Source organism: Aspergillus heteromorphus (genome assembly GCF_003184545.1).
Source record: "Aspergillus heteromorphus CBS 117.55 chromosome Unknown BO70scaffold_21, whole genome shotgun sequence".
Classification (NCBI taxonomy): domain Eukaryota; kingdom Fungi; phylum Ascomycota; class Eurotiomycetes; order Eurotiales; family Aspergillaceae; genus Aspergillus; species Aspergillus heteromorphus.
Genome location: NW_020290426.1, coordinates 404,113 through 431,057, shown reverse-complemented (window position 1 = coordinate 431,057; position 26,945 = coordinate 404,113). Strand labels below are relative to the sequence as shown.

Genomic DNA, 26,945 nt, shown 5'->3' with positions numbered 1-26,945 from the left:
CGACTCAAGCCATCGCAGTTTCTCGATCAGGTTGTTTGGTTGGTTTGGTTTGGTTTGGTTTGGTTTGGGGATCCACTGCGCTTGTGCTGGTTCGGTAAGCGTCTGCCGGTAAGCATCTAGGTGCTTCTTGTTGGATTAGTGGATAGTATCTAGTGGATGTTGTCAGTCTGCATATACCCACCTTCCCTCTAGTGAATCATGTTCAACAGCACACCTGCAGCAGCAGTGGCGACGGGCGATATCAAACCACGTGCATCATGCCGGAGGATGCCGACATTGCACGGTACTGTGGTCCGAGCAGCCACCGTTTGTTAGTCTTTAGGGCTTTGAATTTATCCAACCCACTCACAGTGACAGTGACAGCGACAGCGACAGCGCACTAGTTATCCAGCACCCAGTCTCCAGTATCCACTGCCCACCCATCGAGCACAGGGCCAGGTCAGACCAGACCAGGCACTCACTCACCAACTATGGACTTGGAACTGGAGTTGAGAATTCTCCTAGGGGATACAGACACGGAGCAACGCCCCCGAGTCCCGAGTGCGGACATTCCGTGCCTGTCTGCCTGTCTGCCTGTCTGTCTGCCTTAATTACTTACATAGTCATCCTGTTCCTTATTTTTATTTTACTGGAAGATAAATCCCACCGCACCCGGACGGTGGACCTGACCTGACCTGCTAGTTCGAGGATAGTGCTGACTGCATGACCGGGCCTGCAGGCTGGGTTCTGGTGTCCATGGTCCTGTCAGCACTCAGCACTCAGCCTGGGACCCTGCGATGACTCGGCTTTTGATAGGTGTTTTCTAGACGTTGATGGGGTTCTAGATGCATGATGCATGGTTAGTATTCTTTTTTCTTTCTTTCTTTCTTTTTTTTCTTTTTGTAGAAGATATGTGTGAGGGGTTTTTCAAATCATGCAATGTGACATCTCCTTGCCACGGACCGGATTTCTTCGCTTGACCAAGAGACTGCTCTCTGTCTGTTTCCCGGTGAGAAGACTCGGGGGGGGGGGGGAAGAAGTGGAGTGGAGTAGAGTGGCATGAGTATATCTATCTATCTATCTATATCCTTCCTGCCTTATAACCCTGGAGGCTGGCCACACCACATTCTTTCAATCAAAATCAGTCCTGTGGATGATGTAGTGAGTAACAAAAATACGTAGTTTGGATCGAATTCACCTTGAAGTAGCAGCACAGCGATAATAATCCAACTACTACTTTTCCTGCCATAGTATGGAGTATTCTGCCAGATACAGTATGCAGTGGTGACCTACTGGCTAGATCAGGGAATACAGGGAAATACCTCTCCCATCCATCCATCCATTCATTCATTCATTCAGTCGGGCTGACACCCAAGGAGTGAATATGTATAAATCCATCCATGGTGTCAATAGTCCCTGTTAGATAGGTGCTGGTCATTCCATCTCATCTCATCCCATCTCATCCGTTCCAGACATAGATAGATACCGCGGAGGTATCTGCGCGACCGAATTTATCATCCTAGGGCCGAGACAAGGGGTCGCCCGGGGGGGGGGGGGGGAAGATAACACCAAATCACTAATTATCTACTGTAGAAAGTCAATACCGTGGCCAAGGACGAGGTAGGAGAGGCAGGCAGGGGTAATAATGAGCTAAGGCTAAGGCTAAGGCTTATCTATCTTTCTTTTGGGATTTGGTGTTTTGTCGGGAGGGAGGAATGGTCGGGAGAAGGGCGGGATTTTGTTCTGTGGTCTAGACGGTGGGTCTTGCTTCCCTGGGGCGATTCGATGTTAGGGTTTGGGAAGGATGGATGGGGGGAATGGGTTCGTAGTATCGCTTTGAGTCAGGGTATCTAAGTTAGATACGTAGCTATAGTATATACTATCTACTCGGTATAATGACCGACCACATATCTTTTTATTTCCGCCTATTTTCCTTTTCTCTTTTCCCTTCCCTCTTCTACTTCGTCAATTGAGGAATCATCACAACAACTCTAGACATACTATTACAGAGTACTACTCACTATTTACTACTTACCTATCTATGTCTTTCGAGTTCCGGGATCTTTCGATACCATATATATACCCCCCCTCCCTACCCCGGAAAGTCAATTTCTATATACCCCTAATAGGAATAAGTTGATAATTCGATTTGATATCCTCGCCTCTGCATCAGGCAGTATATGGGATTAATATATAGATAGTATATATCTTTACCACGATCTAACATCCGCGTTCTGGTTGGGTATCAGTGGGATTGGGCTTTTGCGGATGGGGGGTTCCTTTGTACCTAGAGCGTAGTACCGACCTTAGTTTCGACAGGGACGGATGGGTAAACAGAAGGCGTGTGGCAGGAGAATGGTTTTCTTTCCTTTTTTGTCATTCTTTTACTGTGAGTCTGTGGTCGTGGTTGGGGATGAATCAATAATCATACTGTTTGTTATTCAGACAAGATATTAAAGCAATTCTAAGTAGCTATACGAGACCAAGTGTTGGGCACATACATTATTAATCTTCTTCTAACCATGGGGCGATTATCTAAAGTTGATGATACAAATTTTTACACGAGACAGGCCATAGCCTATGATGATACTCAACAATCACTCCGAAACACCCTCCTCGACCTTCCCATCCTTCTAAAAGAAAAGAACAGTCAGCACACATCCCCAATTCCAGAAGACAGCAGCAAACCTACCAAAGTCCTACTATACTTCACGCCCACATTATTCCCACTGCGCGAATCATACGGAAATGGGGCGGTATAGTTAAACGTGGCCGTCAGACTCCCCCAGGTCTGCTTGACCTTGTCCAGCACGTCATTCCCCGCGGAGCATTCTCCCTCTGTCACCGGGACCGGCCAGCCGGCGTAATACTCACTATAATCGTCCTCGGACAGCGGGCCCCAATGCGTCTCGTTCATGAACAGATTACTCGTGTCGACCTCGTAGTTCACGTAGCCGGTCTTCTCGGCTAGCCAACTGAACAGGTTCGCGCCGCAGTCCCAGCGGCCCAGGGAGGGGAGGCCCCAGTTTGCAGACAGCGAGGCGATGACGGAGTAATGCGTGTAGAAGGTATCGTCGGTTGTGCCGCGGAGGGTGTCGGGGAGGGCGCCGCCGAGGAGGAACGTGAAGACGTTGTTTCCGATCGTGTAGGTGTCTGTTTCGTCGAAGGTCAGCATGATGAGGGTGTCGTTGGTGAAGTATTCGTTTTCCAGCAACGAGGTCAGGAAGTCGTAGGTCCAGGCGCCCGAGACCGTGATGTCGGTGTCGTGTCCGTCGTTGGTCATGTTGGGCGTGATGAACATGTATTGTGGCAGACGGTGGTGGGCGAGGTCGTCGTAGAACGTCGTGAAGTTCTTGATCTGGCGGAGACGCACCGCGTCCGAGGTCACCGAGTCGTACAGGATCAGTGGGTTGTGTTTCCGCACGTAGTCGTTCGCGCCGCTTTCCGGGTACCGGTATCCTTGGTAGCCCGGGTAGGGGATCGCTTCTTGGTATTCGCCCCAGGCGATGTTCTTGGTGTCGAAGAGGTCGGCGATCGTGGAGATGTTCGCGGGTAGCTGGTGGAAGTCGTCGTTGTCCATCCCGAATGTGTCGCCGCCGGCGGATGCGCAGTAGTTTGGCTCGGAGGGGTGGGTCACCGCCCAGAAGTTCTTGAGGAGGAGGCCTTGAGATGCGAGTGCCGCCAGGTGGGAGTTGGAGGCCGCGACATCGAAGTCCTGGTTTGTGAGTTATGAGAATGCGTGGGGGTTGAAGGGGGAAAGTCTGTAGGGAAGGGTAGACGTACGGTATTCTCCAGCCAAATATTCACGAAGCGGTTGAACGCGAGACCCTTCACGTTCGACACAGGGGAGTACGGCTGCACCGATGCCTGCTTGGCCAGGATCTCAGCCAGAGGGGGATACTCCTGGGACGAGGTCTGAGCCAGCGCCAGAGACAGGCCTCCGAGGAGGGTCGCGAGGGACTGTTTAGTGAACATGATGCCTTCAGCAGACACAATCTAGCAATGTTCGGAGACACAAGGAAGAGACATGAAGGGATCCAGAAGCTTGCTCGGAAGGCATTCTTATACTTTCTTCAGACTCGACTCAATATTCTTCCTGCGGGGATATCCCGCGTCAATCTACTGCTGAATTGCCATTGGGGGCTGTAGCCGATGGTGGCAGATGCCCACTGCCAAGGATCGGCATGTCTCCATTGTAGATTGTTTCCTCGGCTGTTTTGGTGGACGATGGAGGGGGAAGAGAAGAGAAGACAAAGTCGAGCACTCCGTCGATGCTGCACGTTGTGCCTCGATCGTCCCTGACTGGCTGCCCGCGGGCCGCTAGTCCCGGACGGGAAGGCAGACAATTGGCCCTTCTGATTGGTCCACTCCGCGGTCCGTGGCACGTGCCGGTGCCTGGTGAGGATACTCGATGTCGAGGAGACTCGCTTACAGGCAGTTCAAAAGTTGACTCCATAATCGCATCGCTTCAGTATCTTGGCCAATGTCTATCGATCTATATACCGTGTCCAAGGCAGCCCCCGTAACCCCTGTCTATACCGTAGCTTAAACGAAGAACTTGGCCTCACCCTCCTTCAGCTTGGAAGCACCAACCAGACGCTGGACCTCCTCGGTGTAGACCGTCTTGACGGCAGCACCGTCCTTGCCGGCAGCGGTCAGACGCTCAGCGAGACCGGCCAGCTCCTCGGCGTCAATCTTGCTGATGACCAGGTCGACGTCACCCAGGACGGAGTCGACCTGGGCGGCGGACGGCTCGCCACCATCGGCGAAGTAGTTGACGTCCTTGACGGAGCCCTTGAGCACACGCTTGTTCTTCTTGGCGGCGTTCTTGGCGGCCTCCTTAGCCTTCTTGTTCTTCTCGCGGTCGGCCTTGGCGGCCTCCTCGGCGTCCTTCTTGCGCTGCTCCTCCTCCAGACGGGCCTTCTCCTTCTCCTCGAGCAGACGCTTGGCCTCGGCCTCACGGTCGAGACGCTTCTTGTCCTTGTCGGCACGGGCCGCCTTGCGGAACTTCTTGATACGCTCGTCGCCGGCGGCGCAGTCGTCCACCAGGTGGCGCAGACGGGCGGTGTCCTCGGTCTTGCGCTTGCGGCGGGCGTTGGCGTTCTTCTTCTCCATGTGACGCTTCTGGTCACGGTTCTCGTTGTCATCGGGAACATCCTCGTCCAGGTACTCGAACGTACGCCAGCTGTCGAAGTCGTACCAGAAGTTGTAGAAGGTCTCGACCTCCTCCTGGGTGCTGTTGTCGTCTCCCAGCTGGGGCACGGGCTGCTTCTTGGAGAAACGGCCCTCCGCGACGAACACGGGGTTCCAGAGCTTGAAGAACTTCTTGGTGGCCTCCTTCTTGGTCGGGGGCTCGACCTCGGCCGCCTCGTCGACGGAGTCGAACTGGCGACGCTTCACGGGGTCGGACAGAACCTCGGTGGCCTTCTGGATGCACTTGAAGAACTGGTCGTTCTCGTCGCGGTCGCCCAGAGCGGCCTTCTTGTCGGGGTGGTGGCGCAGGACCTTCTTGCGGTGGGCCCGCTTGATCTGCTCGGGGGTCGCGCGCCAGCGGTACTTGGACAGACCGAGGACCTGGTAGTGATCTTGGCTCTGGAAAGGATGTCAGTGCGGTCGTGGGCAGCAGATTGAAGTGGTGATCATACCTTCCAGTCCTTGGCCTCGCGGGACAGCAGGACGGAGTCCTCGTCCTCGGAGATGTCATCATCCTCGTCCTCCTCGGTGCTCTTCACGTTCTGCTGGGCCTGGATGCGCTCATCCTCGGAGAAGGTGCGGGAGTGGCGGCTCTAGATCGATCGTTAACACGGAATACTCATTCCCATCCGTAAGAATAGCTAGCACACATACTCTGCGAGCGTGGGCCAGGAAGTGAGGGCCAACGGGCTCGAGGTTCCGCTGGGTCGCGGCGGACAGAGAGCCGACGGACTTGAAGTCCTTCTCGGCCGTCCAGCCGGCAGGCAGGGAGGGGAGGGACAGGTTGACGGTCTGAACGGTCGACATTGTGGGTGGGAGGAGATGGTTGTGTGACGAGGAGAGAGGCTCGGCGGCAACGACTTTTGCAAGGGACTTTTGCCCGCCCGCCTGCCCTTTTTCCATTTTTTTTTCTGCCCCGACTTGCCGCGCCGCCCTCGGCCAATCACCGGCCGGCTGTTTCGGAGGTCATCGAGCCTTACCCTTCAGGAAGTCGCCGGATGGTGTCGACTGCCTGCCTGCTTTGCTTCGTGCGTGTTGCCTTGTATACTACGTACTTCTTCCTTTCGTCTATGTATCCTGCCAGACTATCCATATTTGATTGACCGACCAGCTGCGCCGTCCTCCTCTCCCCCCTTCCCTCTCCCGACCGTCTATCCTGAAAAACACCCGATCACCGCTACACCACCACAACAGTCTACAACTTCCAACATCCAACAAACTATACATACGCACCACCTCTCCTCGAACCACCCCAATCGTCCTGAATCCCTCAATCCCTCACTCCCACAGTCACCATGTCCCAAGCCATCTCCGCCCGCAGCGCTTATCGGCAACTCCTCCGCGCCACCCGCATCGCCTTCCGCAGTCAGTCCCAACCCAGTCCCATACCCTCCTCCTCCTCCACCACCAAGCTCACTCTCACCTTACTAACACACCCATCACCAGATGACATCCGAGTCATGCTCGGCGCGCGCCAAGAAGCCCGCCGCAACTTCGACAACCACCCCCGGGTCGGCATCGACACGCCCATGCAGATCAAGCACGCCGTCGAGGTGGCGGATATCCTGAAACATAATATCGTGCAGGGCGTGCGGGAGAAGGGGGATGAGGATGCGAAGTGGGGTGAGTTTACAAGCTTTTCTTTTCTTCTTTTGCGGGGGAGGTAGCTTGGTGGTGATGGGGTGTGAGTGAGGAGTGAGGCTAATACGGTTGGTTGATTGATCTAGAACTCCGCATCCACGATGATATCGAGCGTGGCGATAATGATTCGATTCGCGTGAATGGGAAGCAGGTTAAGGTTGACAAGCCTTGTTCGTCGTAGGGGTGTGGCATGGGTGGTATGGATGGTTGTTGTTGATTGATGAGACTTGATTCTATGGCTGGGTGAAGCATGGCTCAAGCATGGCTAGTGGCTGCTGGGTGAAAGCACAACTGCAGACTGGATTGTATTATAGTATACCCGAACTTTTCTCTCTCCTTCCGGCGTCTTTCTTTAGGGTGTGGGGTGGGGGTATTTTTTATCGTTTGATCAGATCAAAACAACAATGTAGACAAAACAATAAATATACAGTACATCAACGCCCGCTCGCGAACATCATGAAGTGAAGGCCTCCTGTCCTGGTTTCCGAATCCCGTGCAACACACCAAGCAAGCAAGCAAGCAAGCAAGCAAAATACACCGTCACCTCGACAAGCGACCGATCCGATCTAGTCTCCGGTCAAGCTGGAGTACTGGATCTCGCCGGATCCCGGGGGCGGCGCCACGGCGTAGTTGCGTGGTCTTTGCTCCTTGCCGCTCTGGTCGGGGGCCACGATGGCTCGCTTCCCGGAGTCGCTGTGACGCGGGCCCGCGGCCTGTCGCCCTTCCCGCGCATTCCTCACCCGCTCGTCGCGGTCCAGGTTGTCCAGCGACTTGGGCTTCCCCCACCGGACACGCAGAGGGCAGCCCTGGATGACGGCCCGGCCCTGGCAGTGCTGTGCAGCGGCTTCCGCACCTTCGCGGGTGGCGTAGTTAATGAAGGCGGAGTGGGCGCGGTGCGAGCAGATCAGCGACCGCAACTGGCCGAACTGTGTGAAGAAGGTCCGGAGCGTGTGTTCAGGCAGGTCGTCCTCGACACCCGTGACAAAGAGTGACGTGACGTTGGGATCCGCAGGAGGGAGGATATCCTCCGCCGACGGGGGCACCTGCGCGGCGCTGGGGAACGGACGACCGCCCCGGCCACCACGCATGCCACCTCCTCTCCCTCTGCCAGGCAGCGCCGTTCCCCTGCGGCTTTCGCTTGTGCGGATCGGGCCCGGCCCATTTCCATACCGGCTGTGTACAACGGGCGCGTCGCTGGACCCGGACGGCTCCGCTCCTTCCTCTCGAGACGACGCCTCGATCTGGCGCGGCCGCCGGTAGTACGGCTCGCTGTTGGCGAGTCTCCGCAGCAGCTCGCGGGCCTTCTCGTCGGTCTTCTCGTATTCCTCGACCGCGCCGCGGCCTTCCTCGATCTCCTTCTCGTGGCCCTGGGCGTAGTATTCGCGGTTGATGGTGCTTTCGGGGCCCGGGGCGACCATCTTCAGCGCGGCGTCACGGACGACGATCGGCAGCCCGAACGACAGATCCAGCATGCAGCACTGGCAGCAGTTCTTCAGCCGCGCGCAGGTCAGGCAGATCGCCGTGCGCTTTTGGCGCGCCGTGCGGTCGGCTTTCCAGCGGAATATGGTGAACGGACGAGTGCACTAGACTTGCGTTAGTAGGATGGTCGAGGAACTGGGAGTGGTGGAAAGGTGTGCGTACAATCTTGCATTCCGCGCCGTGGTCCTCCTTGAGCATCTGCACGTACGGGTTGTCGGGGAGGCAGTTCTCGCATACGGAGGGGAAGTCGGTGGTCTCCCAGCCCGACCGGTTCAGGTCCTGCTTGATCTGTGGTGGAGGCATGTTGGGTCTGGGTGCTGCTGCGGCAGGTGATGCGAAGCAGCGGAGGTGAAGATGAGAGATGAGGCAGCACGAAGGATTATCGATAGTCGCGTGGCTGGTGGGAGTGGCTGATGGCCGATGGCGATGGCTGGTGGGTAGTGTGGCTAGTGGGTGGTCTGTGGCTGGGTGGCAAGCCCCCAACAAGCCGCTGCTTCACGTGACGGTCTGGAGGCGGGAGATGGCGGCACAGATAAGAGTCCAGAGTCCAGACTACGGGCCACTACGAAGTATTGAACTGTGTCGTATACTCGGTACGCCGTAGCATATGCTGGCATCGTATTCGGGGGCTGGAAATCACAGGTAGGGGCGCATCCTTGCAGCTGACAGAGCCTATAACAAGAGCGTATATCGAAATGCGATGCGTCGCACCCACCTGTGAGACGAAGCAGCCGGTGGAATACGCATCGGATACGCAGCAGACGCAATCCCGCGATACGCCCGATACGCTTCCGCCTTCAGGCACCCAAACACAGTCTAGAACGGGCTAGCGCGGGTCCACCGTCACGTTCGGAAGCACATTCTTCCCGCCGGCGGAACCCCGGATGCCTGATTAGGCCTAGCGTGCTGTGGCCTGGTTGGCTGGGCAGCGGGGGGCCGGTGATTGGTTGTGGAGGTGTCAAAGTCGGAGTTTGCGAATCTGCGACCGCCGCCCCTTTCTTTCTTCCCTGCGATCTGCTCGCTGGCCTTCACGCGATTCTCGGCTCTCTCGTTTCGTTTCATTCCATTCTCCCTGCACTGCTTTGCTGCCTGTCGCGCTTCTTCATTTCTCCTTCCCCAATTGACCTGTTTGTGGTTATAAAACCCCTCTTCCTCCCTTTTCTCAATCCACTTTCTTCCCTTCGAATTTCGCGGCCACCTGTGTGCTCTTCACCGATCCACCCCCTTATTCCACTTTAATTTGCACTCAATCGCTGCTGTCAACATGGCTCCCGCGGCTCTCGAACAAGAAAACCACATTCGCGATGCGGAGTTCAACCGTGCCCTGCACGGCCAGTCCGCTGAGGCCAAGGGCGGTTTCGCCGCCATGCGTGGCAAGGACGCCGCTGCCCAGAAGGCCGCCATTGACGAATACTTCAAGCACTGGGACAACAAGAGCTCCGAGCAGGAGACCGATGAGATCCGTGCGGTATGCTCATTCCTCCCCAGATCTCGCTTATCATGGTGCTAACGTTCTGGGGATAGGCCCGTCGTGCGGAGTATGCTACCTTGACCAGACAGTACGTGATCCCAACTCCATCACACTCCTCCCAAGCCCTTGACAGTCCAGCTAACCCACTCCCTACAGCTACTACAACATCGCCACCGACTTCTACGAGAACGCATGGGGTACCTCCTTCCACTTCTGCCGCTTCGCCCCCGGCGAGCCCTTCCACCAGGCCATCGCGCGCCACGAGCACTACCTGGCCCACCAGATCGGTATCAAGAACGGCATGCGCGTGCTGGACGTGGGTTGCGGTGTCGGTGGTCCGGCCCGTGAGATTGTCAAGTTCTCCGACGCCAACGTCGTCGGTCTGAACAACAACGACTACCAGATCCAGCGCGCCACGCTGTACGCTGAGAAGGAAGGCCTGAGCGACAAGCTCAGCTTCGTCAAGGGCGACTTCATGCAGATGCAGTTCCCGGACAACAGCTTCGACGCCGTCTACGCCATTGAGGCCACCTGCCACGCCCCCGAGCTGCAGGGCGTGTACAGCGAGATCTTCCGCGTGCTGAAGCCCGGCGGTGTCTTCGGTGTCTACGAGTGGCTGATGACTGACGACTACGACAACGAGAACCCCGAGCACCGCAGGCTCCGTCTCGGCATCGAGCAGGGCGACGGTATCTCCAACATGGTCAACGTCTCCGAGGGTCTCGCGGCCATGCGCGGCGCCGGCTTCGAGCTCCTCCACAACGAGGACCTGGCTCAGCGCCCCGACAGCATCCCCTGGTACTACCCCATCGCCGGCTCCTTCAAGCACATGGCCTCCGTCTGGGACTTCTTCACCATCGCCCGCATGACCTGGTGGGGCCGTGGTCTCGCCCACCGCTTCGTCGGCGCCATGGAGAAGATCGGTTTCTTCCCCCAGGGCTCCCAGAAGACCGCCGACAGTCTGGCTCTCGCCGCTGACTGTCTCGTCGCCGGTGCCGAGAAGAATCTCTTCACCCCCATGTACCTCATGGTCGGTCGCAAGCCCGAGTAAATTCTCTTGCTTCTGATTTCCCTCTCTCTCCCTTATGTGATACGTCTGTACAAATCACCTTCTGTGACAGCATCCGGTTTCATAGATGTGCCGGCGGTCTATGTTCTTTAATATTTCCCGCTTACCCTCCCCACCCTTCACATTGTCTCCTTCCCTTCTGAAGTGTCATTATATTGCATACCGCCGTGGGGATGCTTTCTCTTCTTCACCTTCTTCTTCATACACTTTTGTTGCATTTTTCATATTTCCTATTTCATATTTCTTTTTTTTTTACTTTGCTCCACCATTTATGTCCCGTCCCATCCCGTCCTGTCCTGTCCTGTCCTGTCCTCTCCTCTCCTCTCCATGGAAATGGAATGGAATGGACTACTAGACTGGACCGGACCAGATTGGAATGGAATGGCTGTGTACGAATCACTACGGACGGAGTATGCATGCGCTGATTGATGGTGATGTGATGATCCCTTTCTGTTTCTGTTACTGGTCGTTTGGTTGGCCCAGAATACTTTTAATAGCGACTACCAGGAATAACGAGTTCAAAAGCCTTGCTAGCTTAGCTTAGCCTCTTCTTCTTTCTTGTTTCTTCTTTCTTCTTTCTGTCCTTCATTTCATCATCGTATGTGGATTAGAATCGTAAGCATAATAACTACTATACTGCGAAGTACTGGGAGACTATATATATATATATATATATATATGGGTTGTAACCCCTGCCTACTAGTACCTAAGGTAGGTGAAGATAAGAAAGATGGCCCCTTGCGGTGATGATACCAGTAAACCCTGTAATAATAGCCAGTACCACCTAGGTAAGTAAGTAAGTACTATAAGTAAGTAGGTACCTACCGCGCAACCTCAATCTCCCTCGCCTCCGCCTTGTCCATCTCCTTCTCCTTCCCTTCTTTCTCCTCGTCCAGAAACTCATCCGCCACCGGATTCATATGACTAACCACCGCATCTTTCCCGTCGAACAGCAGCGCAACTTGCTCCAGACTGGGTCCTTTGGTCTGCACGCGCACACACACATACACTCGTCAGCATGATCCCATGGGTAATTCACAAGGCAAGGATAAAGAAAGGAGGAAGATAGACTGGGTTGAAAGGGCTGGCTGGTTTGGAAGGGAGAAACATACCTCAATAAAGAAGAAATACACGACGACGAACTCAACGATAATCCACCCCACGTAGAAGAAATAATATTTCCATGCGAAGGCATCAATTCCAATGGGATTGACGTAGGTATTGAACGCGCCGGTGGCGCCGGTCACGAGCCAGAAGAGGGAGATTCCTTTCGCGCGGAGGGAGTAGGGGAGGATTTCGACGACTGGATCCATTTTAATAAATAAATAAATATATGTATATTAACCGAACACACGATGGGGATAGGGATAGATAACATGTTAAGAAGGAAGAGGGGAGGGGGGGGGGGGGGGGGGAACGCACCATAAACCATCATCGCCCCCGTCCAACCGAGATTATGCACGCCATTGTAGACATAAATAAACGCGACGGTGGCGTACGATGCAGATTTACTTCCCGTCTCGACGTACACGCCGGTGCAGGCGGTGATCAGCGCGAAGACGAGCCAGATCAGGCCCGTTGACCACAGGAGAAGTGGACGACGACCGACGCGACCCGGTAGGAAGGCAAAGGCGAGGGCGCAGGCGAAACTGAACATTTGGCTTGTGGCCGTGATGAGCGTCGTGTCGACTTCGCGGGTTATTCCCGCGGATTTCAGCATGCTGCTTAGGTAGTAGCTTATGAGGCCGTTGCCAGACCATTGTTTGCAGATTCCTGAGGGGGAGGGGGGATTAGTTTGGGTGGTGGGATGTGGGGGTGGGTATGGGTAGTGGTAGTGGGTAGGAGAAGGGGAAGGGGAAGGGATAGTTGGCTATAGTAGGTGAGTGACTTACCACACCAGATGAGGATAAACGAGCGCCATCGGTTGCCTCTGGAGTTGATCAGCTCGAGCCAGGAGGTCTTGTTGGCGGCGATCTCGAGCTCGATGGTTTCTTTCATTTCCTGGAATTCGAACTGCACGACGCTGTCGTTGGGGTCGCCGTTGCCGTGGTATTTGGCGAGGATGTCGAGGGCGGCTTGTTCGCGGCCTCGACTGATCAGCCAGCGGGGAGATCTGATTGTATGAGTGATGCGCTGGGAGCATTGGGGGGGGGGGGGGGGGCTTACTCTGGCAGGATGAAGACCCCAACGAGTTGGAGGAGAGATGGAAGGGCTTGAAAGACGGTCGGGATGCGCCATGCCCTAGTTTCGTTTGTATACCATCCTAGATCGGGGGCAGGGTGGTTCATAACTTACCATGCACTTGTCAGTCGGAAAGTTCCAAATGTGATCCACGCTGCGATGATCGCTCCACCACTGTAGGTCGTATTCGACATGGATGTTGCAGTCGCTCGGTGGTCAGGGTATGCCAGCTCGCCCATCCAGACGGGCCCAATCGCAGCAACGACCACACCTCCTATGCCTAGCAGTAACCGCGCTGCAATGAAGAGACCCGCGCTGGAGGCACCGGTAGACATGCCTGTACCCGCGAGGCACAGAATGGCACCAAATAGGAGACAGTATCTGCGACCGAGTCTATCGGAGATGGACGAGATGAAGACGACGCCGACGATGTTTCCTAATAGACAGATTAGATATGTTACCGAGGGAGACTATTCAGCTCTCACCTATCCAGTACATTGCGCTCATGGCTCCCAGAAGACTGCCATGCGGGTGGTTGAAGTCTCTGGAGTCAGTTATCAGTTTACCTGAGGAACGTTTGACATACCATCCTGCCAGACAGTCAACTCCTGCACGTTGTTGATCAAGGATGCATCGTATCCTTGGGTGAACTCGCTGAACATGAGAAAGAACAGCATCAAGTTCAACTTGCGCAGGCCAGTGTCCCTCCACCATAGCCCTTGCTTGTTGCTCACTAGGGTCGTCTCCTCCAGCGCTCTGCGGTCGACATGTTTCTCTGCACTGAGTGGCATGGTGCACGTGTGGAGAACTGGTGGTTTGATCCAGCAGCTTGGACTCAGTCGGGAATGCTGAAGACCAAATATGTGGGGGACAAGCTTCTGCTATCAGCGGGCAAAAGCTGGGGATTGCGGGGTCGATCTGAAGATCCTTCCCCAGCTGGTGCTTGGGCTTCGGTTTAAAGCAGCCCGAGGCGATTGAACGAACTCTATCCCTGACTGGAGCGATGGAAGTATTTGGTCATTTCTCCTGTTGGTGGAAAATACCACCCCTAGCGCTGCGACTGCTTGACAACCAGGATGAACTTGACTTTCGGGCTGCAGTAAAACTAGGATGGATGTATGCTTGTGATCAAATGTGCATGTGCAGCGTTCAGGGTACTATCTCGAGGGCTTCTCTCATGTCGCCAGTCGATTGACGTCAAACTGGAGCACGACGATCTTCCTTTTCCCTTCGATCTCCTTCAATATGAGAATAGACAGTATCCCAAGATGGAGGGCCTCTTCGTCCACCAGGGGCTCCCCAGTGTATTCTGGCCCTTTCCAGACTACTTCAAGCTCCTGGTTCGTACCTGCCATCCTCCGTCGGGCAAAAATCAGCTCCCTTCCTGTATTGGACGGTAGGACGAAGAAGACACTGTCGCATTTCGCAACGTAGACGACCTTTCCGCGTGGCCCAGTAGGAGTTGGATAAACATCAGGCAATGCAAAGAAGCTCCATCCATCGGACGGGGAGCGATAATAATGCATCCAAGACTCTTTACCACCAGTGTTCTCCCGGTTCAGCACGTGGACTCCCCCGTTGGCATCAATATACTGTGCCTCCTGGTTCATAATCCCACTGTCCCGAGGGATATCCTTGACTCGGAGTCGCATATCCTGAGAATTCAATCCCCTCTCTGCACTCAGGACTGACACCTTCTGGTGACTTGAACTATTCCAGGAAGCGCCATAATTCCGACTGTAGGCATGATAGAGGCCTTCGTTATTCTCGGGGCCATTAGGACCAGCCTGTGCTTTGTGAGCGGTGGAGGCGCTATCAACTGCCCCCTCGTATTCGATAAAATGACGGTTCGTCCAAGTGACATGCAGAGAGTTCGTTTCCAGGTGGAAAGAGAGTCCATTTGGGTACGGATTGCACTGCTCCCCGACTAGGTATGTTCCCACACTCGCAAACCGCGCAATATCGGGGTCGTAGCGGTATAGGACGTCGGAGCCGGCACCTGCCCTATGCTTCATCAGCATCTGCTTGAATAGTCAAACGGGCTTCGTACTTTCCAACACGACACTCGAAGAACATCTGCTGTCCCCCGGGTATAAATCGCGGATACGTCACGTCGACCAGCCTGTCGCATCCGGGTAGATGGTCCTGAATTGGGCTGAAGCTGGTGACCGACCAGCTCGAATTACTTGGGTCATTGGCCAGACCTGGCCTTGAGATGCGGTATTTGAGTGTATCGCAGTGATGATCGAAAGACACATGGATTGTCCCGTCGCCCGCACAGATGCCAATCGAGATCGTGTTGTGCCCGTCGTCGACGGTCTGGTCGTAATCATCGAAGGTCAGATACTGCCAGTCAGACAAGGTGTCCTGGACACTGTGGCGCGCAATTGCGACTCGTCTGGCCTGTGATGCCTCGTGTGTGGTGTAGAAGGCCGCATACTGGATGCCGTCAAAGGTCGCGATGGCCGATTGCTGGTAAGCGCAGGCGTTGAGACGGTGCGTGGTCTCGGGGTCATCGCCCAGGATCACGATCGTAGGGGTAGCCATGGTTAGTTCCGAGGTTCAAAATGCCAGAAGATGCGACATGAAGCAGTATTTGGTCGGGAGAGCAGATCGGAGTGGTGAGATTTGGCGCGAAGGAGAGGCGCAGGCACGTGAAGCACCCTCGCGACAACGCCGACTAGTCCGTCTTCTCCTCTCCTCCTCTCTCTCTCTCTCTCTCTCTCTCTCTCTCTCTTCTTCCTCCTCCTCTCCCTTCCTCAGACTAACCATCCCTCGTGACTACCACCCCCCATCCTCGGTGTTTGACGATCCCCGGCGGACAGGCGACGGATGTTGGTGGAACAACTTCTCTGTCAACTTCCCCGCACATGAAGGCCTCCCCCGCGGCAGATGTCGATCTCCGCCGGTCTCCCACGAACCGAACCGATGCGATCATCCTCCGCGCATGAATTTACCCGAGTGGCTCCATCATGGCGGTTATCATTCAGGAAAATAACCGACGGGGGTGTTGCATGAGTTCCAGGGACCTATTGGCTGCAGTGATTGAAATAGTGGCCGAGGACTCTTCAGACTTCTGCACTGCAAATCATCAGTCGCTACAACACAATCTTCAACCATGGCTGGCACTAAGCTGCATACTTCAATTGTTCCCGTTCTGTTGGTGGCTGGAAGCGTGGCCAATGGCCTCAGCTTTGCGATTCCATCGTCACCACCAGCAAACGCCAGTGCTCAGCTGGCTGCGGCGCCAGTGGGCGTGTCGTAGGTTACCCTTTGGCTTTAGTGACGAAAGCTGACCGGCTAGCTTCGAATTCTTTGCTTTTCCCGAGTACTTCGAGGGCCTGCCATTGACCAATTCTTGCCTGGGGCAGCTGCAAGATGTCACGGGCACGAGCCCCCCGATCCGGATCGGGGGAACCACACAGTGAGCTATTGATCGTCCCTCCAATAATCACCATGCTAACCGATCAGGGATCGCGCCACATACAATGCATCCCTAACATCGGTGGTCTCATACAGCGTCGCCTCACCAGATGATGCGCCAGAAACGCTTACGTTCGGTGACCCCTTTATGGATTTAGCAGCGAGCTATGAGGGGACGGTGACATTCGGTATGGTTGGTCCTGCTGGTCGAGAACATCTTCTCATTGCTTCTAGGGCTCAACAGGCGATTGGACAACATCGATAATACCATCGCCGCCGCGAAGGTCGCCAAATCCAAGATCTCTAACTTGTACGCCCTTGAGCTTGGTAACGAGCCAGACTGTAGGTCTCCTCTCTGTGCGACAGTAACACGCTAATGAACCCAGTTTACACTTCAAGCGATCCGATTGCTGACGGTCAGACCTGGACGGCCACACTCGATGCAGAGTCACAGGTCTCATGGCAGGCGTCTGTAAGCAGTGGCTTGGGTGACGAAACGGCATTTACCCAGGCAGGCGTCTTCTTTGGCCTAGGTTCTTTCGAAGTGACCAATCTGGTGCCCGAGGAGGAAGATACCAACTCAACTCAATATGTGCGCTCTTTTTGCCATCACTACTACCCACAGTCAGCATCCACGGCAGACCTGGACGAGCTCATGAGCCATGAGGAAATCGTGGAGGGGGTGGCTGAATACCAGGCCCAGATCACCGCCGCAAAAGACCTGGACAAGGACTTTGTCTTTGGTGAAACAAACTCAGGTGCGTCCACTAGCGCGCATTGCTTTCAACGCTAATGAAGACCAGCAACTGGAGGAGGCGGTGGAATCAGCCCTACTTTTGGTGCTGGACTTTGGATTTTAGACTATGTGATGCAAGCCACCATCCTAGGGGTTAAAGTAAGTTCGTCACAATCACACACTACCCCGGATCAGTCCTTCTAATCGGGCTTAGCAACTCTTCTTCCACCAAGGGACCATCGGTGACTGTAAGTATTTTGCTTTTGCTGCTGATCAGGAGGTAACCGTTCACTAGGCCCGTACTGTTGGTGGGAAGAGGCCGTGAACGCTCCATTTTATGGGGCCTATACGGCTGCCCTAGCCCTTTCTGGTGCCTCCAAGATCGCAGAGCTCGACGCAGGAGATACCCGGTTCGCAGCATACGCCATCTACGACAGTGATGAGCAGCCCGCACGTGTGCTGCTGTACAACTCCGAATACTACACTTCAGGCACACGGAGCAGTGTGAACGTCACTCTGAGCGGCATCAGCTCCTCGATGGTGTCTGCGATCCGGTTGACTGGAGAGGCGGCGACGACGATCGGAGGAGGGGGGACGATCACGGTGGCGGGGCAGACATTTGCGAACGGAACATGTGCATTGGAGGGCACCAAAGACACAGAAACCACCAACGTCGCAGCAGGAGAAGCGACCTTCAATGTTCGCGCGTCCGAGGCGTTGCTTATCTATATGTAACTAAGACACGACGAGAGGTAACCGGCGTCGAATCGGATAAGATGGCCTCAAGTTAAGACATCCATGGATCGACCAGAACGATTCCCATACTCTTAAAGGTATAGCCGGAAATGCGGATGAGCCTGACCCAAGCCAAGACTGTCGTCAGAGTTCAGTCGGTCTCCGAACAGCCCGAAATGGCGTTGGCGAGCGCGAACCACTCGGAGTTAAGCCCGATTGCCGCATCTGGTGAATTCCCCGGGCGAGCCACTGCCGGCTCCCATCGCGATGCAAATGCCAGGGTGAAAAAGGAAAAGGGACATCGGCGCCACCAGGGCAGACATCAGGGGCTTTAAATCCATCCGTCGTCCTCGAAGCCATCTCGTGTCGGTGGCATGACCTCTTTGTCCCGTCTCTACAACCTCGTGCCACTTCCTACTTCCATCCACACGAGTCCAGCATGAGCTCCGACACGCTACACATGGCTGAGGCCGGGGATAAGCCCGAGGCGCCTCCTCCAACTGCCGTCTCATTCTTTGATCCCTCGCTCAGTGCAGTCCGTCGCGGCGTATTTATCCAATGGGGACGGACTGGTCAGTGAAATCCCTCTGATATCGATACCATGCTAACTGACCAGCAGTGCTGATCCTCTGCACCTTCATCCTTGCTATACTCTCCCTGTTCTGGGCGGTCCAGTCCCGCGTGAACCAGAACATGCCCGCACTGAAAATCTGGGTTGTCGACTTTGACGCCCAGCTGGAACCCTATCGGAACACGACTCCGATCGTGGGCCCGGCTGTCGTGGAGGTCGTCAACCAGACCCTAAGTTCCGGCACCCCCAACCTCGGATACACGATCAGGACCCCAGCCGACTTCAACAACGACCCCTGGGCTGTGCGCCAAAGCGTCTACGACGAGCACGCCTACGGCGCCATCATCATCAACGCCAACGCGACCGCCCTCCTCCGCGACGCCGTCACCACCGGCAACTCCTCATACGACCCTCTCGGCGCCGCCGAGTTCATCATCATCAGCGCGCGCGACGACACCTCCTACTACAACTACATCATCCCGTTCCTGAGCGAGTTCGACCTCGCCGTGCGCTCCTACTTCGGGCCACTCTGGGTGCAGACCGTCGCCAGCGAAGGCCTCAACTTCACCGCCGTACCGCAGGCCATCAACCCAGCCATCGGGTTCACAACAATCGACCTCCGCCCCTTCGGCCCCCCCGTCATCACGCCCGCAGTCTCCATCGGCCTGATCTACCTCATCATCCTCGCCTTCTTCAACACCCCCTTCATGATGCCCATCCACGTCCAGCTCATCAAGGGCAACCACCCCCCGCTCAAAATCCCCCAGTGGCTCCTCTGGCGCATCCTCTCCAACATCGCCACCTACTTCTTCCTCTCCCTCTTCTACTCCTTCGTCTCCCTCGCCTTCCAGATCCCCTTCGACAACCCCTCCGCCCCGGACACCCAGCCCGCCGACAACCCCAACGCCTACGGCCACGCCTCCTTCTTCGTCTTCTGGATGCTCAACTGGGTCGGCATGTCCGCGCTCGGCTTTCCCTGCGAGAATATGGCCATGATTCTGGGCTTTCCCTGGAGTGCGCTGTTCCTTATCTTCTGGGTTATCACCAATGTAGCCACCGGTTTTTACGCCCTTGATCTCGCCCCGGGGTTCTTTGCTTGGGGGTATGCTTGGCCGTTGCATAGGAGTATGTTCCCTCGTTTGTTTCCTTTGGTTATACCCGTCCCTCTACCATTCCCACCCCCCTGTCCCCGTGTCATACGCCCAACCCGAACAGACGCCCCGAATAATTGTAATAATAATACTAACAATGTGCGTAAAGTCGTCGAAGCCCTCCGCACCATTCTCTTCGACAAACACTCCCGCATCGGCCTCGACTTCGGCATCTTGTTCGCGTGGATCGCCTTCTCCATCGCGCTGTTTCCCCTCGCTGCCGCGTTTATGCGCTGGAAGATGAAGCACGGGTGGGCGTGATTGTGATTGTGCTTGTGGTGGTATAAAAGCATGTGTTTAGAATTCAAGAACTTTAGATTTTGTTTTATTCATTTTTCTTCCTTTTATTTGGTTTTCTTTTCCTTGGGCTTCTTTGGTTTGGTTGCTGAGTTTGAGTTGGGTTGGGGTTGAATAGATGCATGGATGCTGGATGGTTGGATAGATGTGTTTAATTGATACCCGTTTTTGGGGGGGGGGAGGGGGGGTGCTATGGTTTTGTTTACCTTTTTTCCTTGTTTTTCCTTATTTCCTTTTTTTATTTTTTTATTTTTTGCTTCTTTTCATCTCTTCCTTTCTTTTACCTTTTTTTGCTGTGCATGGTTGTGGATGTGGTTGTATCTGCTGCATTCTTGCCATTCATTGGCTGATATTCTCAAGGCGTTGTACATACTAAACTGGTGGAAGGGTTGATTTCGGGGAAGAACGATGGTATGGTGTAAATAAAATAGCTAGAAATAAGAAACCAGGATAAAGGAATCCTGAGGATTTGCTATGCTGCGTAGTTACACATGTACACTTTGCATCAATATATGTACCACCTGAATACTAGCAGGGGTCAGTGAATCAATTAATCAATCAATCAATAGATATAGATAGTAGTACTACGCAAGACTGCCTGACCTTCTGTCCTGTCCTATCCTGTCCTGTCCTACCGACCTATCTACACCCTATCTACCCAGCTAGCCGCGCACTGCATTTACAGTGCCCCCCCCCCCCCTCCCTCCCCTTTGCACCCTCACCAGCAAACCAGTCGACAAAAGCAGTACACAAAATGAAAATAAAAAGGAAAAAATAATTAGACAGATAAGCCGACCACTACTCTCCCCTATCCATCCACCCATCCACTGAACACAAAATCTTTCTCCAAAAAGAAAAGGAAGAAAAAGAAATGTCCCGAGGGAGGTTCGAACTCCCGGCCTTGGGATATCGGGGAAGTTTTAATCTTCCACGTCACACTTTCGTATGAGACCCACGTGATAACCAACTACACCATCGAGACAAGGTGTTGAAGGCGGCCACGGTTCTTTGATATATAGGGGAAGATTGGTGGCACGTATGTCATAGCCATTCTTCCGGGGGGTTGTGGCATTTGGGTGGTGGGATTGGGATTGTGGTTTGTATTCTTGGGGTTCTGGGGTTATTTCGGGGGGTTGGTTTGTGGGATTGGGATTGGGGATTGGGGTTTGGGGTTTTATAGTTGGAATTAGCTTCTGCTTATGTTCAACACAACACTATGTAATAATTCTATTGAAGGTGATTGTGCGCAAAAAGTAATAATCCGACGGGTGCTTCAGCTATCGTAAGGAGAGCTCTGGTCGTCCGCGGTGATCCCCACGATTATGCAGAATTGCTCTCGAACGTCTGGAAATTGAAGTTTCCTGAATTATCTGGGCCTGTCTTTCTAGTATAAACTAGGTGTTGCATAGCACTTGCACCTAAGGGCTGATTTAAGAAGTAGAGACACGAAAATATCATGTGGACTTCATTCAAGCTAATTCATTCCCCGAAACCAAAGAACGTCCCTGTCTAATATATCTTATAGATCATAGGACATTTCAAACTTCTTTCTACAGACTATGCCCCAAGCTTGTATGCTCGAAGCAAAATTCCTATCATTCGGTCAAAAAGGACTAGTACCGCCAGTCGTGCCTAATCAGAAGATTTTGCGTAGTAGTTCTTTAAGAAAGCCGTCCGCTTTGGCCGCTTGCTTAGGGAATATCTTTTGGGTTTCTCTGGTGTACTTCTTGAGCGCGACTTGGTTAGGAAATCTTTGAACGGTCGCTCCTGTGCGACGACAGTCAATTAGGTCAAAGATATTGATATGCACTGTAGCAAGAGCCTTTATAATTTAGTCCGCGAATATAAGTAAGCCACTGATAACTAAAAACAAGGGAAAACATACCTTTCGGCACTGTGTGACGCTAGCAAAAGGCCCCTCGAGCCGCAGTTCCTGACAGAGAGCTTGGTAGTTTTGGAGCTTATTGCCGATCTCATAATAATGCGCAAACTCTGTGCTTGCGAATTTGGCCAGTTCTTTTCTGTATCTCTTAGAACCAGTACTCCAATTCATATGATGTGCTAGACGAGAAAATTCTTCGACCGTGGAAAGAGACGGGTTAGGCTGGAAGCCTGGAAAACGGGAGAAAAAGGCATCCTCCATTTCCTCCTAAGTATAAATAGCTTGTGGAGCTTAGAGCGCGTGTTGGCTCAGTAGGGCCTACTTGGCTATCTTAAATAAAGCTTAACATTTCGGTCCTGCTCTTTGTTGACAATGTTGACGTAAATTAGAAGGGTAACTCTGGACTACCAGTGGCTGCCTCACTTGGCATCTTTGCATACCCAGGAGAGATAAGAAGAGATCACTGATTGGTAGCGGCTATTAGATGATATATCATACGCCCACAGTGTCTTTCTCCCCAACTGCATGCATGAATGTTTGCGACGTGTCTTCCCAAACGTGGCAGCATGAGACCACTTTCTCCGTTGAGGTTAGGTGGAAGTAAGTTATTAACGGGCCCACCCAAAAAGAGGCGGATGGTCAAGAAAGGCACGACAAAGACAGCTTCACATTATATGTTTCAATTATACAACAGATACCTCCGTAACCCCACCTTGATATCCTCGCTCAGTTCACTCGAAGATCTCTTGAAAGGTCTTGTTAATCATACTCGGTCAACAATACAGGATGGCACTCAATCCAGCCCCATCAACCGTGGAGTTTATCCATGGTATGATAATGAGTAACGAACTCACCCCCTCCCAGATGGCCAAGGCTGCTGGCTGCAATGAGAGTACCATTAGGTGGCATGTCTATAACCTGCGCCTGTTTGGTCATGTGAAGGCGTCTCGGAATAATGCCAATCTAAACCGTAAGAAGCAGCGGCTATGTACAGAGATTGAAACTTTCCATGAATCCATCATCATAGAATGTCATATAATCAGAACATGTATGTTGATATGTAAATCTAAATCAAGGGTATCGCCATATTTGTCCTTCTTGTTCTGCAGTCGTTTTGCACGGCTAGAAAGAGAAGCCGCCGTCAACAAATCCTTCTCCGTTTTAGACAGCGTTTCCTTAATCTCCTCCATGGCCATTAAAGCTTTTAGTTCCTCCTTAGCCTGTTCGACTTGTTCGTCGGTCGGTGTGTCCCTAAGAAAGCCAATGACGATACTCTGACTGTCAGGGTCATCAACCCAGTTTGGGACCGATTGTGGCGGTAGTAGCTGAGGATGGACGCGAAGCTCTCGCGAGCCTTTTGGTCACTCATGGACGAAATGATTCGGATGAGCAGGTTTTATTCAGATAGAGGTCCTTTCATAATATAAGCATATATCATTGACCGAATTTCAACTCTAGTGATCTATCTTCTCAATTATTTTTGATCCTGCTGCCAAAAAGAAAAGAAAGAGGTGTCGAGTTGGGGCGGGGTAAAGAGGGGTTAAGTATTGAGGATGAACCCAGTTGACACTCGGCATACCCTTGCACCTGGATTTTAATAAGATGATCAGTGGCTGGACAGAAAGGAATTCCCACTCACAGCCTTGCATTAAATCACCTGATAGGCGCTTTACTGTTTGTTTGAGCGCAGGTTGAATATCTCTCAGCATCTATGGCCATAGAATCAAATATTTGCAGGCGCCACTAGTAATCATCAGACCGCAGCACAACTCAATGCTAGATAAATAAATACTTAATCATAATACAAGTAGCTTCTCAATTGGATAGTGATCGTCGAAACTCTCATTATCCTGAGTGCAATGGTCAGCCTTGTGCCGCACAAGCTCATTCATATCTTTCCTTGATGGGGGAAGGTTGCTGTCCTCTATATAGTTAATAAATATAAAGATCCTGAGCTGCTTCTTAGACTGACAAAGTAGATTTTGCCACATGAGGCTCTGGCAAAATACAGTCTTTGGAAACTAGTAAAGAGAATATATTAATTAGAATAAGAATTAATATAATAATAAAACAGGATTTAATTTTTGATTAATATAAATTCTAATAATTATCTGAATCAGTTTATAAGTTATATCATCATCCTAGGACTTGATACTATCCTACGCGGTATCTCCGGGTCACGGTGGTAGGAGTTGTCTGCACATCAATCATTTCTACTCCTAGCTTGTTCGATCAATTCCTCTCTCCATATTAATCGGATCAACCGTCATAACAATGACACCCTGACCTTCAGACCACCGCATAAACCCGACCACGGCAGTGCGGCAGACTCGGCATTCCAGAGCCGTCCCTCGCCTCGCCCGCTCTACAAATGCAACCGGAACCTTCACCACTTGACATTAAACATCATTGACCGACTCTCTCGTGTCTGTGCACAGAACCATGTTACAACTGTTATTGAGCCCAGAGGCAAAATCCCATCCACGGTTGAACCCCAAATAAAGTTCACCGGGTCGGGCAAACACACGTACGACCAAGCTTTCATCTCCGCTCCAGCGTCCACTTCCGGCGACTGGTATTAGATCTGGAGGTCGACGACTCTGATACCCGGATACGTCAAGGGGCGTAGGTCTTGCCTAACGCGGTGAGTGGCCACAGACTCAGAGCCGTGTTGCCTCCCAGAGCAGGGCATACAAGTAGATGGATCCTCCATCTCTCGACCTCTCCATCCCGCATGTAGCCTTTGGCTTTGTGGCACCATCCCACCATACCCATATCCACCCGACTTACATCATGGCAGCCACAGCTCAATACGACGTCGTTATTGTCGGGGCTGGCTTTGCGGGCATCTTTCTGCTGTACCACCTCCGCAAACTTGGACTATCGTGTCGGATATACGAAGCCGGAGATGACCTCGGCGGCACGTGGCAGATGAACGTTTATCCCGGGGCGCGGGTCGACTCGGAGAACTGGCTGTACCAGTTTTCCATGCCAGAGGTGTGGGAGGATTGGTCGTGGAGTGAAAAGTACCCCGCTGGCGAGGAGATACTCCGGTATTTTGCGCACGTCGAGAAGAAGCTCAAGATCAAGAAGGATGTGGACTTTCATACGCGCGTGGTGGGGGCGCAGTTTGATCGGGGGATGGGACGGTGGCGGATCGAGACGGAGGATGGGCGAGCCACCGAGTCGCAGTTCTTTGTGGCCTGCACGGGCTTTGCAGCGAAGCGATACACGCCCGATTTCCCGGGACTAGATAGCTTCAAGGGGCCCGTTTATCACTCTTCCTGTTGGCCTCAGGAGGGTGTCAGCGTCACAGGGAAGAAGGTGGCCGTGATCGGCACGGGCGCCACCGGGGTCCAGATCATCCAGGAGTGGGCGAAGCAGGCAGACTCCTTGACGGTTTTCCAGCGAACACCCAATCTGGCGCTGCCGATGCGACAAGCGAGATGTGTAGAAGAGGAGCTGAAGCTTGCCAAGGCCTTATATCCGCACGTCTTCCGCGATCGCGAGAGGACCTTTGGTGGGTACACACCCGACCTGATACCCAGACGGACAAGTGATGCAACACTTGAGGAGCGCGAGGCAATTCTCGAGGCCCACTGGACAGAGGGAGGGTTTATATTTATTCTGGGAGGGTTCATGGATGTCCTGACGGACGAGCAAGCGAACCGGGAGGTATATGACTTCTGGGCCAAGAAGACCCGTGCACGGATTCATGACCCCCGGAAGCGGGATATCCTGGCGCCCCTGGATCCGCCGCATGCAATCGGGGCGAAACGCTGCTCCCTAGAGCAGGATTACTTCGACGTGTTCAACCGGCCCAATGTCGACGTGGTCAACCTGCGAGAAGACCACATCGTGGAATTCAAACCTCACGGAATCACAATGAGCAGCGGTGCCTTCCACGAGCTCGACGGGGTTGCCTTCGCAACCGGATATGATGCGGTGACTGGGGGATTGACTAATATGGGTCTTCGCAACACGGAAGGTCAGTCTTTGGAGGAGCAATGGACGGATGGTGCGCAGACATACCTGGGATTAGCGATCAGCGGATACCCCAACATGTTCCACGTATACGGGGTGCACGGCCCGACAGGGCTCAGCAACGGACCCACGTCGATTGAGATGCAGGGGCGATGGATTGTTGACGCCATAAAAAGGATACGGGCAAGCGGACTGTCATATGTCGAAGCCACACCGGAAGCTGCAGAGGGATGGACGAAACGGGCAGACGAGATGGCGGGCGCGACACTGCTAGTCCAGGCGGACTCGTGGTATATGGGGGCGAATATTCCGGGGAAGAAGCGACGGATGCTCAACTTTGTGGGGGGATTGCCGTTGTATGAGCGGGTCTGCACGGAAGCTTTGTCGAAATGGGATGGATTCAGGACGGTACCACTTGCGAACTAGGTAGTCAATGAATAACCCGATAAACCATGTGCATCTGAGCAGTAGGGCAGACGGTGGATAAGGAGAGAAAAGGCCGGCTATGATACGGTGCCTGCTGTCAGAATATGACCACTTGAAGGGGTCTGGACACCGGCTAGCCAGGTAGGTTCCATACCTCGCTTGCAATATCTGCATCAGGTTGAATGAGCAGCCGTCATGATCGCCGCAGACCGGAGCAGCCCGAGTATGCACAAACCATCTGTATTCTGATAAGGGAAGGTGGGCACCATGGATGAGCTCAGTGATTCGCAGACCAGAGTTCAGATCCAATCAGATGAAGTGCCCGTCTGGAAGGGATTGGGGCGTGCAGATGGATCGTCTAGACCATCTGCATAAGCTCTCCACCCCACCCCACCCACATCGACAATCCGATAGAGTGGGGTACAGCTATGAAGACAGCAAGGGCCGTGAAGCTTCCCCGTCTGTCCACACCCCAGGTATATCAGATTCCGGATCAAGTGCGTAACGGGGTCATTCCTGGGATAACAGGGGATGTCAGTAGCTGTCCCTCGGTAGTAATGCGGGGGGTGGGATATACAATCCGACAGGAGGATGGTCCCGAGTGATGTCAGAGCAAGATGGTACAAGCGGAGGATAAATAAAGTTGACCGATGACAGCTGGTCGCCAGAGACTTCAGGCCAGAGGGGCCCACGTGCTCTGGCCAGTGGCCTGCAGGCATCAGTTCTG

General features: G+C 53.5%; 11 protein-coding genes and 1 non-coding gene across 12 annotated transcripts; 5 read left to right on the top strand and 7 right to left on the bottom strand.

Moving 5' to 3' along the window:
- Positions 1-2,505: 2,505 nt before the first annotated feature.
- On the bottom strand, positions 2,506-4,190 carry BO70DRAFT_318891 (putative acid phosphatase). Its single transcript, XM_025540426.1, has 3 exons — positions 3,763-4,190; positions 2,672-3,694; positions 2,506-2,612 (listed from the first exon to the last, which is right to left on the bottom strand). Exons 1-3 carry the CDS (start codon positions 3,952-3,954, stop codon positions 2,577-2,579), a joined length of 1,251 nt encoding a protein of 416 aa, XP_025397466.1. The 5' UTR covers positions 3,955-4,190; the 3' UTR covers positions 2,506-2,576.
- Positions 4,191-4,245: 55 nt separating this feature from the next.
- BO70DRAFT_318890 (putative ribosome associated DnaJ chaperone Zuotin) lies at positions 4,246-6,022 on the bottom strand. Its single transcript, XM_025540425.1, has 3 exons — positions 5,827-6,022; positions 5,625-5,765; positions 4,246-5,571 (listed from the first exon to the last, which is right to left on the bottom strand). Exons 1-3 carry the CDS (start codon positions 5,977-5,979, stop codon positions 4,525-4,527), a joined length of 1,341 nt encoding a protein of 446 aa, XP_025397465.1. The 5' UTR covers positions 5,980-6,022; the 3' UTR covers positions 4,246-4,524.
- Positions 6,023-6,142: 120 nt separating this feature from the next.
- Positions 6,143-7,246, top strand: BO70DRAFT_340575 (LYR motif-containing protein). The gene is made up of 3 exons (XM_025541291.1): positions 6,143-6,537; positions 6,619-6,795; positions 6,900-7,246. Exons 1-3 carry the CDS (start codon positions 6,468-6,470, stop codon positions 6,992-6,994), a joined length of 342 nt encoding a protein of 113 aa, XP_025397464.1. The 5' UTR covers positions 6,143-6,467; the 3' UTR covers positions 6,995-7,246.
- Positions 7,098-8,656, bottom strand: slt11 (Pre-mRNA-splicing factor ECM2). The gene is made up of 2 exons (XM_025545452.1): positions 8,455-8,656; positions 7,098-8,396 (listed from the first exon to the last, which is right to left on the bottom strand). The coding sequence occupies exons 1-2, from the start codon at positions 8,593-8,595 to the stop codon at positions 7,380-7,382; spliced, it is 1,158 nt and encodes a 385-aa protein (XP_025397463.1). The 5' UTR covers positions 8,596-8,656; the 3' UTR covers positions 7,098-7,379.
- Positions 8,657-9,455: 799 nt separating this feature from the next.
- On the top strand, positions 9,456-10,910 carry erg6 (sterol 24-C-methyltransferase). Its single transcript, XM_025548904.1, has 3 exons — positions 9,456-9,760; positions 9,817-9,851; positions 9,920-10,910. The coding sequence occupies exons 1-3, from the start codon at positions 9,557-9,559 to the stop codon at positions 10,812-10,814; spliced, it is 1,134 nt and encodes a 377-aa protein (XP_025397462.1). The 5' UTR covers positions 9,456-9,556; the 3' UTR covers positions 10,815-10,910.
- A 618-nt stretch (positions 10,911-11,528) lies between these two features.
- BO70DRAFT_98174 (sugar transporter) lies at positions 11,529-13,996 on the bottom strand. Its single transcript, XM_025548903.1, has 8 exons — positions 13,600-13,996; positions 13,499-13,555; positions 13,128-13,449; positions 12,999-13,073; positions 12,725-12,945; positions 12,255-12,605; positions 11,945-12,135; positions 11,529-11,818 (listed from the first exon to the last, which is right to left on the bottom strand). Exons 1-8 carry the CDS (start codon positions 13,802-13,804, stop codon positions 11,654-11,656), a joined length of 1,587 nt encoding a protein of 528 aa, XP_025397461.1. The 5' UTR covers positions 13,805-13,996; the 3' UTR covers positions 11,529-11,653.
- A 192-nt stretch (positions 13,997-14,188) lies between these two features.
- On the bottom strand, positions 14,189-15,560 carry BO70DRAFT_295967 (BNR repeat-containing protein; the record flags this gene model as incomplete). Its single annotated transcript, XM_025539525.1, has 2 exons — positions 14,189-15,017; positions 15,064-15,560. The coding sequence occupies 2 exons, from the start codon at positions 15,558-15,560 to the stop codon at positions 14,189-14,191; spliced, it is 1,326 nt and encodes a 441-aa protein (XP_025397460.1).
- Positions 15,561-16,131: 571 nt separating this feature from the next.
- Positions 16,132-18,181, top strand: BO70DRAFT_388742 (glycosyl hydrolase family 79 C-terminal domain-containing protein; the record flags this gene model as incomplete). The annotated part of the gene is made up of 8 exons (XM_025546011.1): positions 16,132-16,274; positions 16,318-16,437; positions 16,485-16,624; positions 16,671-16,778; positions 16,823-17,194; positions 17,240-17,331; positions 17,387-17,420; positions 17,468-18,181. The coding sequence occupies 8 exons, from the start codon at positions 16,132-16,134 to the stop codon at positions 17,905-17,907; spliced, it is 1,449 nt and encodes a 482-aa protein (XP_025397459.1). The 3' UTR covers positions 17,908-18,181.
- Positions 18,182-18,346: 165 nt separating this feature from the next.
- Positions 18,347-19,919, top strand: BO70DRAFT_388741 (SNG1 family protein; the record flags this gene model as incomplete). The annotated part of the gene is made up of 3 exons (XM_025546010.1): positions 18,347-18,479; positions 18,527-19,603; positions 19,739-19,919. 3 exons carry the CDS (start codon positions 18,347-18,349, stop codon positions 19,888-19,890), a joined length of 1,362 nt encoding a protein of 453 aa, XP_025397458.1. The 3' UTR covers positions 19,891-19,919.
- Positions 19,920-20,798: 879 nt separating this feature from the next.
- Positions 20,799-20,908, bottom strand: BO70DRAFT_t224. The gene has a single exon. It is a non-coding gene; the product is annotated as a tRNA-Met (tRNA).
- A 503-nt stretch (positions 20,909-21,411) lies between these two features.
- Positions 21,412-22,168, bottom strand: BO70DRAFT_364041 (uncharacterized protein). Its single transcript, XM_025543712.1, has 2 exons — positions 21,812-22,168; positions 21,412-21,748 (listed from the first exon to the last, which is right to left on the bottom strand). Exons 1-2 carry the CDS (start codon positions 22,067-22,069, stop codon positions 21,563-21,565), a joined length of 444 nt encoding a protein of 147 aa, XP_025397457.1. The 5' UTR covers positions 22,070-22,168; the 3' UTR covers positions 21,412-21,562.
- Positions 22,169-24,030: 1,862 nt separating this feature from the next.
- Positions 24,031-26,218, top strand: BO70DRAFT_364040 (flavin-containing monooxygenase; the record flags this gene model as incomplete). The annotated part of the gene is made up of 2 exons (XM_025543711.1): positions 24,031-25,780; positions 25,841-26,218. Exons 1-2 carry the CDS (start codon positions 24,509-24,511, stop codon positions 26,216-26,218), a joined length of 1,650 nt encoding a protein of 549 aa, XP_025397456.1. The 5' UTR covers positions 24,031-24,508.
- Between the last annotated feature and the right edge of the window lie 727 nt (positions 26,219-26,945).

What these genes read in the sequence shown, in the direction of transcription:
- BO70DRAFT_98174 (XM_025548903.1), bottom strand. Translation starts at nt 13,804, where the DNA reads ATGCCACTCAGTGCAGAGAAACATGTCGACCGCAGAGCGCTGGAGGAG. An exon ending in GTTGACTGTCTGGCAGGATG is followed by an intron (nt 13,556 to 13,599) that starts GTATGTCAAACG and finishes CTGACTCCAGAG; the next exon opens with ACTTCAACCACCCGCATGGC. An exon ending in TGTATTTCTTCTTTATTGAG is followed by an intron (nt 11,819 to 11,944) that starts GTATGTTTCTCC and finishes GTGCGCGTGCAG; the next exon opens with ACCAAAGGACCCAGTCTGGA.
- erg6 (XM_025548904.1), top strand. Translation starts at nt 9,557, where the DNA reads ATGGCTCCCGCGGCTCTCGAACAAGAAAACCACATTCGCGATGCGGAG. An exon ending in AGACCGATGAGATCCGTGCG is followed by an intron (nt 9,761 to 9,816) that starts GTATGCTCATTC and finishes TTCTGGGGATAG; the next exon opens with GCCCGTCGTGCGGAGTATGC. An exon ending in TATGCTACCTTGACCAGACA is followed by an intron (nt 9,852 to 9,919) that starts GTACGTGATCCC and finishes CACTCCCTACAG; the next exon opens with CTACTACAACATCGCCACCG.
- BO70DRAFT_318890 (XM_025540425.1), bottom strand. Translation starts at nt 5,979, where the DNA reads ATGTCGACCGTTCAGACCGTCAACCTGTCCCTCCCCTCCCTGCCTGCC. An exon ending in TCCTGGCCCACGCTCGCAGA is followed by an intron (nt 5,766 to 5,826) that starts GTATGTGTGCTA and finishes CGATCGATCTAG; the next exon opens with AGCCGCCACTCCCGCACCTT. An exon ending in GCGAGGCCAAGGACTGGAAG is followed by an intron (nt 5,572 to 5,624) that starts GTATGATCACCA and finishes CATCCTTTCCAG; the next exon opens with AGCCAAGATCACTACCAGGT.
- BO70DRAFT_364041 (XM_025543712.1), bottom strand. Translation starts at nt 22,069, where the DNA reads ATGGAGGATGCCTTTTTCTCCCGTTTTCCAGGCTTCCAGCCTAACCCG. An exon ending in GCGTCACACAGTGCCGAAAG is followed by an intron (nt 21,749 to 21,811) that starts GTATGTTTTCCC and finishes TAAATTATAAAG; the next exon opens with GCTCTTGCTACAGTGCATAT.
- BO70DRAFT_340575 (XM_025541291.1), top strand. Translation starts at nt 6,468, where the DNA reads ATGTCCCAAGCCATCTCCGCCCGCAGCGCTTATCGGCAACTCCTCCGC. An exon ending in CACCCGCATCGCCTTCCGCA is followed by an intron (nt 6,538 to 6,618) that starts GTCAGTCCCAAC and finishes ACCCATCACCAG; the next exon opens with ATGACATCCGAGTCATGCTC. An exon ending in GGATGAGGATGCGAAGTGGG is followed by an intron (nt 6,796 to 6,899) that starts GTGAGTTTACAA and finishes TGATTGATCTAG; the next exon opens with AACTCCGCATCCACGATGAT.
- slt11 (XM_025545452.1), bottom strand. Translation starts at nt 8,595, where the DNA reads ATGCCTCCACCACAGATCAAGCAGGACCTGAACCGGTCGGGCTGGGAG. An exon ending in ACGGCGCGGAATGCAAGATT is followed by an intron (nt 8,397 to 8,454) that starts GTACGCACACCT and finishes ACGCAAGTCTAG; the next exon opens with TGCACTCGTCCGTTCACCAT.
- BO70DRAFT_318891 (XM_025540426.1), bottom strand. Translation starts at nt 3,954, where the DNA reads ATGTTCACTAAACAGTCCCTCGCGACCCTCCTCGGAGGCCTGTCTCTG. An exon ending in ATATTTGGCTGGAGAATACC is followed by an intron (nt 3,695 to 3,762) that starts GTACGTCTACCC and finishes CTCACAAACCAG; the next exon opens with GACTTCGATGTCGCGGCCTC. An exon ending in TGAAGTATAGTAGGACTTTG is followed by an intron (nt 2,613 to 2,671) that starts GTAGGTTTGCTG and finishes CTTTTCTTTTAG; the next exon opens with AAGGATGGGAAGGTCGAGGA.